This window comes from Lactuca serriola, chromosome 4 (genome assembly GCF_051521515.1).
Source record: "Lactuca serriola cultivar US96UC23 chromosome 4, Lser_US96UC23_V15, whole genome shotgun sequence".
NCBI lineage: Eukaryota > Viridiplantae > Streptophyta > Magnoliopsida > Asterales > Asteraceae > Lactuca > Lactuca serriola.
The window spans coordinates 144,585,868-144,596,260 of record NC_136411.1 but is presented as its reverse complement, the minus strand read 5'-3'; the positions used below and the strand labels follow the sequence as shown (position 1 = coordinate 144,596,260).

The following is a 10,393-nucleotide window of genomic DNA, read 5'->3' as shown; positions in this document are numbered from 1 at the left end:
CCTTATCTAGTTGCTTGTCCACCAAGCAACCATAAGATAAGTCCTAGAAATCCTTATCCTAGTCGAATTCTAAGGGATTTACACCTCAAATTCGTTCACCATATATATAAGATAATCCTTACCTTATTTTGTACCTATCACATAATTACAATTCAGCCCCTCTAGTTTAATTAATTACACTTGATCACAAAATTAATTCTTAATTAATTATTGACCAATATTAATTAAACAAATATGATTTCTCCTTTAATATATTATTCTTATAACATATTAATAAATCATAATAACCTCTCTCTCTATTTATTTCTCCAATCAAGTTGCTTTGGTGAAGGCAACCCAAAAGGACCATGCACCATCGGGTCAAGTACATACCAAAATAGTTATGGACTTAGACACTAATCCAACAGTATCTGCCTGATGATCTTAGACAAATCCACAACATTTTCCATGTTTCTCAGTTGCGGAAGTGTTTGGATGGTGATTCCACAGTGGTTCACTTGGACGATATTCAAGTCGATGAGCGCTTGAATTATGTAGAGAACCTGATTGTGATAGTCGATGGGAAGACGAAGACCTTGCGCAATGAGGTTATGGGCCTGATGAAGGTGCAATGGCAAAACCAAAAGGGTTCCGAGTGGACTTGGGAACCCGAGGAGGAGATGATGGAGCGTTACCCCGAATTTTTAGTGGCAGCGGACTTCGAGTACAAAGTCTGATTTCAGGTGGGGAAGAGTTGTAACATGTGAATCCTCTAGGTACAAAATTTGAAGTAAAATATGAATTTTGAAGGGGGTCACGATGTGAAGGGAGCATCGTCACATCCTGAAAACTAGTTATCCCGACTTAATGGATTAAGCTCTAAACATATTAAGCCATTCATCCAATCTTCCCAGAAAGCCTCATAACATCTTAATCCATTAAATTATATATATATATATACACACACACACACACACATATATATATATATATATATATATATATATATATATATTATAACATTATGGGATTGAAATCCCTATGTATCTCACCATGTTTCCCAACCCGACTCACTTATTTTTTATGCATCACAGGTATCAAGACTTAAGCTACTAGAACTCGATTAAGATGTTGAGTAATTAAGAGAAATCTTGCAATGGTGTTCAGGACCATTAGGTTTTTATGTTGTAACTTATGTGTCTGTATTGATTATGACATCCTTAGGATTTTATTTGAAGCAATCTTATACCCGAAAGATTTTTATATACTAAGATTTTCCACAAATGAAGTGTCATGATTTTTAAAGTGTAAAGAAAGTTCTTTTTGGTTCTGAAAATTAGAGTATGTCACAGTTGGTATCAGAAGATTAGTTTAAGCGAACTAGGAATTATGAGGATTTCTAGGCTTAAACTTAGAGTTTAAGTGAGAATGGTGAGAGTTATGTCTAGAATATGTTAGGTAATATACCTAAATTAATAATAAAGACACAAACACTAGAATATTTTAGGTTATAAGCCTTAACTAATATTATGTGCTAATAAAATTTTAAGTTGTAGCATGCCTTAGGTTATATACCTTACCAGCTATTAGGAGCACTAGCATACTTTAGGATTAATGACTTATGTGCTAAAAGTTATACATTATAACATGTTTTATGTTGCCCGCCTAGAATGCTAATCATTGAAAGAATGTAGGTCTAATGTTGACCTTGGAACTAGCATGTAATTTGTCAGAGTGATAAGGAGAATAATATGTCTAAACGTAACTAAAACCTTCATTATAATAATATACTCGAGATTCTGGTACATTAAATGATTGTTCTGGGTACAGAACATCATGGTAAGAACACATTGCGGACTAGGAAATGGCAACGGAGATCAACAACATCAACCTCAATGTGCGCTCGAGAGTACACATGAAGTCGTGCAAGCATTTGAAGTTCAGTCCCTGCAGTTTATGCGAACTAACACTTTATACCCAATTTCGCAATAGGGGGAGTGTTTTGCATATGACAGTGGTTTTGGCGCAACGGTCCCTACAAAATTCTGATATTGGCAGTTTTTGCCCGGATTTTTGAAATTCTTGCAACTCTCACCCTAAAGTCGAAAATTTTCATAAATTTGGAAATTTTTCGTGGCTTTTTCGTGATTGTTTTTCCATGCAAGTTTTTCGTGGTTTCATTTTTGCACACATCAAGGGGTGTTTTGTGAAGATTATTCCTCGGACGCTTCTCAACCTCATTGGGTTTTATAATCATTTTTTGATTATAAAAAGGGGAGAATGAAGAATGAGTATTCGAAGCTTCTTGGGTATTCATTTGCGGATTTGAAGACGAGTATTACTTCGAGGGGGGTTGGCCTTGATCGCGTGGGCTCGTTGGATATTGAAGCCGGTACATCGAATCCTAACTCTTAAGGGGGGGGGGGGGGAATGTTAGGGTGCAAAGTCACTCTTGGATGTCATGTGTGCTTACTCCTTTGTATGTGTTGTCTTTCCTTGATAAGGAAGTGAGTGACACTCATTTTATCTAAGGAAGAACTTTAAGAGCATTAGTTTAGAGAGAGAAATATTGCAACTCACTTGTACTCTTTCTAAGAAACTAATTAGAGCTAAACCCAGATTTATTTACTCTTGTGTTCTTCATGTTCATGATTCTTGTATGATTCACTAAATCATTTCATATTTCACATTTGTCATCATAATCAACATCACTACATAGAAGATATCACAGATTGTGAGTGGAGGTTTCGGACAAGAGGAAGGAGAGGAAGGAGGGGGGAGTTTGGTGAAAGAGATGAATAAGGTCATATGAGGTAGAAAATGTTGGGTGTGACCCACATATAATTAGACATTTTCTTTTTAATAACTTTTGAATAAAGAAAACAATTAAAATAATCAATAAAAGTATTTTAGGGACAAAAATGCAAAAAAGTCGACTAGTCGATTAGGGACAAAAATGCAAAAAAGTCGTACCATAGGGATGGTAAGTGATTTTTTGAAATAAAATATATATATATATATATATATATATATATATATATATATATATATATATATATATATATATATATATAAATGAGTTTTGCAACAATATGAACAATACCAAAATACCAAAATGTAGTTTTTTAATATTTTTATTGGTAGAGCAATTCAAAAAGTTAATTTCGCAGTACCTAGGTCATTGTGAAATTGGTGATCATTTGTTTAAAATAAATAGTTATTTTGTGGCGACAAAACTGCAAATTTGGTCCTTGTGGTTTTCAAAAACCTTTGGATGGGGTCCAAAAAGTTTCCAACTTGCATGGAAGGTCCAAAATCAAGGTTTTTCTGTGTTTTTGGTCCAAAAAAACTTAAAAAGACGATTATGCCCTTTTATTTTCTTTTTTATATTTTTTATAACTATTCTAATGTTGTTTTAATTAAAAAATAAAGAAAAAAGAAAAAAATATCCCCACTCCTCTCTCTCTCTCTCTCTCTCTCTCTCTCTCTCTCTCTCTCTCTCTCTCTCTCTCTCTCTCTCTCTCTCGGTTGGTCTTTCATGAACTTGAGATCATCTTATGAACACAAACACATTATCAAGAACATCCATATCTTTAAGAACACATACATACATCATATTTTCTAGGCATTTCTGAAAACACATTCATACATCAGAATTTTTGGGCTTCTTCTTCAAAACACACACACACACACAAAATTATGAACATACATATTCAAGAATAACACACATCAAAGGAGGAATTTTATATATCTGCACTAGGAGTCTTCCGAGTTCCACCATTGTCCGCCATCACCACCTGCAACCACCTCCATCTCCACCTAGAAATCATCGAACGCCACCTGGTGATAGGGTTTTAAATCAGACGAGTTTCCCAGATCTGCACTTGGGTTAAGGTTATTCAGATGGTGGCGGCGGTAGTATGATCGAATTTTGGATGCCACCTCCATCACCATTTTTCTAGTTTCACAGATTTCAGATTATTGATTCCGCTGAAGGAATATCGATTTTTGTTGAAAATAAAATCAAATTTTGGAAAACTCATGTAAAAATGATAGAGAAGAAATTGATGATTTCTAGTTAGAAACCGTAAGAGTGAAATCAACACTTGGAGCTTATTTCTTCTGGTCGCCGGCGAGTGTGAACCAGATTGGGTGATTTTATCTGGCGAATTTGGCGGTGGTTACTTCCAGGGTTTTGGTGGCCTTCTCTCTTTTGCAATTTACTCTAATCTAGGTGTTTCAAATCATAGATCGATGTCCATTACTCCATAAACTGCTTCCTCTCGATCAAATTTATGCCCTTTTCCCTCCGGATTCCTTACTGTCTTTGTCCCCCAACGTGTGTGTGTGTGTGTTTACTTTACATATTCGTTTGAAGGTTACTTTGAGAAAGTTATGTGTTCATATCTAGAATCTGGGTTTTTTCAAATAAAAGGCGGAGGGAAAGGGAGAAGAGAAAAAAGACGAAGAAGGAGGTGTCGATATTTCCGATTTGCAGGTGAAGTGAGGTGAGGAAGATGGGAAAGAGAGAGAGAGAGGGCAGAGAGAGAGAACGGTGGGGGTGGGGGTAATTCTTTTTTTCTCTTTATTTTTAAAATAAAAAAGTCTTAGAATGATTATAAAAAATACAAAAATGAAAATAAAAGGGCAAAACCGTCTTTTCAAATTATTTTGGACCAAAATCACAGTAAATTCTTGATTTTGGACGGCCCATGCAAGTTGAAAATTTTTTGGACCCTATCCAAAGTTTTTTGAATACCACAGGGACCAAATTTGCAGTTTTGTCTTTTGTGGCAAATCATAAACTATTAAAATAAATACTTCTTTTTCTCTTTTATATCTTATTTGTAAGCATATATTTGAAATTAAAATATAAACAATAATAATAAATAAAAGAATTATTTCTACAAACAAACTACAAGATTATTACGTATGCTTGTCAAAAACTCAAGATCAACTTTTAACATACATAGTCACTGATAACCCAAGTTAGTATCATTTAAATGGAATATTGATAGCATTTAGGTCTTTTGCACAAACAAGTTTGATTTAGGTCATCAAACCTTGTTTTTTATGATCATGATCAACCATAGATTAAAAAAATTACAAGTTTTTACAACTATTTTTGATGATAAGAATGTAAAGGGCATTTATGTCTTTTTCATAAGCAAGGGATCAAGAGGTGGTTTTGTCCATCTTAGTTCCATCTTTTGCAAAACATGAAAATAAAGTAAAAGATAGCATTTCTACAACACATCCATCGTCAATTTTGCGGGCAATTAGTAAAATGAAATAACATAAAATCTCACTATGAATGAATATAAACATAAAGATTCATATGCTCTTTTCACTGCAAATTCTAGAGTTGTTGCATAAGGATATCCTCATTCCTCAATCATCTACACTAATGTACATTGTGTTAAACAATACATGAACAAAACGAGAGCAGATTACAAAATAACTTGGAATTTCATTTTCAATTTTCAAGGTTGAGTTCATAATCATAACTGAGTACCTCTTTCCATACTAAGCAGGAACAGCTTCAACAATCCTTGAAAAATAAAACTGTGTGGTAGTGAGGCCCCTCTTTCTTATTTTCCACCCAACTTTTTGCAATGCACGCTCTATATCAGCTTCTGAATGAAGATATGCTCTTGTTGCCTTTGAAGGTCCTGGAAAAAGCTCTCCAATTCTCTTCAGAAGATCATAATACAATGTTTTTGGTGCAAAACTGAGGATTAATCGGTTTTCTGCAAGTGATGCAAGGTGTGCAATCATCCCATCTGCCTTGTTTTGTGGGTAATGGATTAATACATCCAGACACACTACTGTATCATACTTCCCATTTAAGCTTTCCAAATCACTCACTTCAAATTTGGGCATCTGTAGATCATCTTTCCCCTGTAATTCTTCTTTTGCCTAGAGGATGATTTAGTATCAATTATCAATCATGGAGTTAAGAGATTAGTTCGTTGTTTGAGTAGGATGAAGTGCAATTAACCTTTTTCTGAGCTTCTGAAACCATGGAAGATGAAATATCACTAGCTGAAACAATGGCGCCTTCTTTGGCCAAGGGAATAGAGAGCAATCCAGTGCCACATCCTGCATCGCAGACAGAAACGCCTCGTAGCGAACCTTCATCTGTCAACATTTTCATCACATTTTCCACCGTCTTCGCGTGTCCAATTCGTATATCTAATTGAACCTTATTCACATCATCGGTGTCTCCGTATATCTTCTTCCACCTCTGAAACCCGTCGTTAGTGAAATACTCCCTCACGACTTCCTTATCACCACCGCCAACCTCCTCCGCCTGTAACTGCCGGCGCTTCTCGGGGTCTGCGAGTGAAATTGCGGCGGCGATTGCTGCGACTGAGCCGCCTCCGATGACGGCCAGTGTTGTTCCGTCAAATGTATCGGCTCCTAGTGCGGATACAGTTAGGGTTCTTCGATTGTTTAGTTTGTAGGATTTAGGATTAGGATTGGAGAATTGGGTGGTGGTGAAAGAGACATTGTGGGAGAAAAGGGCGGAGGAGTACGCCATTTTTGTAACTCCGATAGACCGGCGGGAGAATTGAGTCAACGTGAAGACTGAAGTGTTGGATGTGTGGGTGAGTTGATAACGCAATCCATAAACAAAGGATAGGATAGGCCACTTGGTGACGTGGACTCCTTGATTTGTCGAAAAATAAAAATGTTAACGTGTAATATTTGGTGAAATATGTATTTTATTTTTAAGTTCTTATTTATCTCTAAAAAAATATTTTTATTTTTGTAAATTGACATTTATTGGTTTGATGTGTTTACGTACAATTTTTTTTTATTTAATCAAACCGTAATGGGTGTGAACAATAGGGATAATGACTTAGGAGGGTAATTAGGTTTTCAGTTTGTTTGTATTAGGTCATTAAGGTTTTTTTTTGTGCATATTAGACCAATATGGTTGTTATTACCGTTTAGAAATAGTCATTTTTACCGGTTTAACCGGTAAAAAGGACTATTTCTAAACGGTAATAACAACCATATTGGTCTAATACGCACAAAAAAAAATCTTAGTGACCTAATACGGACAAATTAGAAACCTTATTACCCTCCTAAATCATAACCCTAATTATTTAGAAAACATGCTTACTAATCAATGTGACTGATTTGTTTGACTGAAAATAATTGCTTCCATTTAAACTTATCTCACAACCCTTCCAGAATTTCTAAGTCCAAAAACTCATATGATTGATGATCTTCATTATATAAATATGCAACATTTTATCAATAACTTCTTTTTTGTCATTTAAATGTTTACATGAACACATCCATATGTATAAAAACAATCTCACTTTGATACCTCTCATCATTGTCTACATTTGATAACGAATGGAAATGTAAATCCAACAGGGAGTTGCAGAGGATGTCTATTATCAATTATTTTATAAAAAGCAAAACCACAACATGAACTAAGAAACTAAAGTTGCAAAATGAATAAAAAAATCAGCACATAAACAAACACATACAGACTATATACAACACATAAACATAAGTTTATAACGCATGAAACTTAATGACATGAAAAGTAAAAAACTTAAAGGAGACTTTATAGAAAGAAAGATCACCCTTACTTGCCACAAATGGTTGAAAACATCAACAAGAAGATCAATCTGACCATAGAATCCACATGTTGTTTGATTATGACTTCAGTAGATGAACTACTGAAACGTAAGAATTGCAATTGAACTCTATTAGCGTTTGAAAAGGGAATTAGGGTTCCAGAGAAGACAACGAAGGGTTAAAAAAAATTTGGACCATTTCTCGATTTGTGTGTGTCATCCTTGCGCAAGGGCCATGCTAATCTTCTCTGTATCGTTCCAATTTTATCGGATGTCCCCAAATGGACGACTATAGATGAAGAGCTTCACCATATAGAGGAGTAGCAGGTTATATCAGACGACGTGAGTTCTAAACGAAGTAGTTTACTGTTGATGGTCATATATTCTCAATGTCTTTAAAATTAGGGTTAATGACTTAGGAGGGTAATAAGGTTTCCAGTTTGTCCGTATTAGGTCACTAAGGTTTTTTTTGTGTGTATTAGACCAATATGGTTGTTATTACCGTTTAAAAATAGTCCTTTTTACCGGTTAAAACCGGTAAAAGGACTATTTCTAAACGGTAATAGCAACCATATTGGTCTAATACGCATAAAAAAACCTTAGTGACCTAATACGGACAAGCTGGAAACCTTATTACCCTCCTAAGTCATTATCTCGTGAACAATATCGTAAACTTGGGGACCAAAGTATAAGTAGGATGCACTAAATAGTGGTCATTAATAATTTGTCATTAAGATTACAAATTGAAGATGATCAGTTTGTGATTTTACATGTGAAAACTTCATAAATCAAACAAAAAATACAATTATATCAAATGGATTATAATTTGTCATTAAGATTACAAATTGAAGATGAACGGTTTGAGATTTTACAGATACTGTAAGTTGTTGGAGCGAAAGGAAGCAAAAAGGTGGAAAAACGAAGTTGGAATGAAAAGATACAAGAGCATGCTGAAAACTAAAAAGCGAGTATGCTTCATTACTAAATGTGACTGTCCCTGACGAGAATGACTCGTAGGGCACGTAACAAACCATTTAGTCACGACGTGAATTATATCTTATCTTGACGCATTTTCTACTGGAGTCTATAAATAGATGTGAAAATTGAAAAAAAAAAGTTATGCCCAAGAGAAATTAGAGAATGATATTATTGGATAATATATGATCCTAAAGGGTCACACTAACAACAACTTGATACAAATATATTATTTATAGGTATTTGATTCTTGATAAATAAATATATGTCTTATAGTTAATTGGAAATTATTTATTTCATGTAAATATCAATTTTCAATGTTAAGTATCATAATATATCATAAGGTATGATTCATTATGCCATGTACATCTTTTTTTTTTTTACTAAAATGACTTTTGTTTTTCAGCTAATTAGATAAGGATTTTAACCTATAAAAGCATGAGAGATTTTTTATAAAAAATATATTTCTTTTATTCATTAAAGCCTAGCATGCATGGAGGATAATGAAGACTTGCTTTTGATTAATTTATTCAACACGCCATGCTCTTAGAAAGCATGACTAGTTGATTTGATAAAGCATGAGTCTCAAAGGTTAAAACTATCACATAAAGTTAAGAGCACATAAACTAGTTATATCTCTTCCTTCCTTTAATAAGACAAAACCACGGAATTTGGTGCTTCCCATCTTTATATTCTCTCTAGTTTTTACCTCTTAAAGTGTTAAGAACATGACTATGAAGATTATACTTGAATACTCTCTTTTAAGGCAAATTAGTTTCTTTGTCTTAAGAGATTAAGAGATTATTTTATTACAAGAAGAAGACTAGTATCTTGTCAAGTTGAAGAACTGTTGGTGTTTCTAACCAACGTGGATTTCTATTATACATTCTTCGTCAACTTTCAATCACCTATGAGAATCAAAGTCTTCAAAGGTTGTAAATTTTTTCCTTCTTATGGTTGTGTTTTAATCTTTCTAAGCTTTGCAAAATGATCATTGGTGGGTTAAAATGGTTTTAATTTGTTCAAATTTGAAAATGTTCTCATTGCTAATTACATCGAATTTGTCACCATAATTAGACTATTTTTGAAAAAAAAAATCCAACAATTGGTATCAGGACCATTTTTGCAAACTTGGTTAGATTATTTGATAAGTTGATATTATCTTTGTTTTTGGAAAACATTTATGGTTTTCTTTTTGCAAGAAAATTTATACATTTTTTCTATGAAAACTTTAAAATATTTTGTAGTTGTTATTTTTATGACTAGAAGTTTACATACATCATTTTAGTCTGCATAACTAGTCATGAACCTTTGTGTTGTTGCATGTGTTGTAACGTCCCAGAAATATTGTCCAAAAATTTCATTTTTAATTTAAGTAAAACAATATTCCAATCATCAACCATACATCTTAAATAAAACAAGTGTATCAGATATAATAAAATCAGAGTGAAATATCAAGTGCGGAATCCATGTGGTGTATGCAATGCAGTCATCCCGAGCTCTTCCCCTTGGGATCGGAGGTACCTGAAACATAAACTGAAAACCGTAAGCGTAAAGCTTAGTGAGTTCCCCAAATTACCCCATACCATACATAAAAAAAATCACATATTGGGCCCCCTCCCTACATCGGGCCTCGCACGGCATCGGGCCCTGTCCGACATCGAGCCCCGTCTGGTTTACAGATCTATTATCCTCAGGCCTCGCCTGTCACTGGGCCTCGCCCACTACACATATACAATATATATATATATATATATATATATATATATATATATATATATATATATATATAGAGAGAGAGAGAGAGAGAGAGATAGGTTCAAATATTTCTAACAACT

At 34.1% G+C, this 10,393-nt stretch overlaps 1 protein-coding gene and 1 non-coding gene across 2 annotated transcripts; both read right to left on the bottom strand.

The window, feature by feature from the left end:
* Positions 1 to 5,262: 5,262 nt before the first annotated feature.
* CHLM (magnesium-protoporphyrin IX methyltransferase) lies at positions 5,263 to 6,606 on the bottom strand. Its single transcript, XM_079040122.1, has 2 exons — positions 5,981 to 6,606; positions 5,263 to 5,898 (listed from the first exon to the last, which is right to left on the bottom strand). Exons 1-2 carry the CDS (start codon positions 6,521 to 6,523, stop codon positions 5,506 to 5,508), a joined length of 936 nt encoding a protein of 311 aa, XP_078896248.1. The 5' UTR covers positions 6,524 to 6,606; the 3' UTR covers positions 5,263 to 5,505.
* Positions 6,607 to 7,764: 1,158 nt separating this feature from the next.
* Positions 7,765 to 7,867, bottom strand: LOC145103359 (U6 spliceosomal RNA). The gene has a single exon (XR_013706453.1). It is a non-coding gene; the product is annotated as a U6 spliceosomal RNA (small nuclear RNA).
* Positions 7,868 to 10,393: the final 2,526 nt, after the last annotated feature.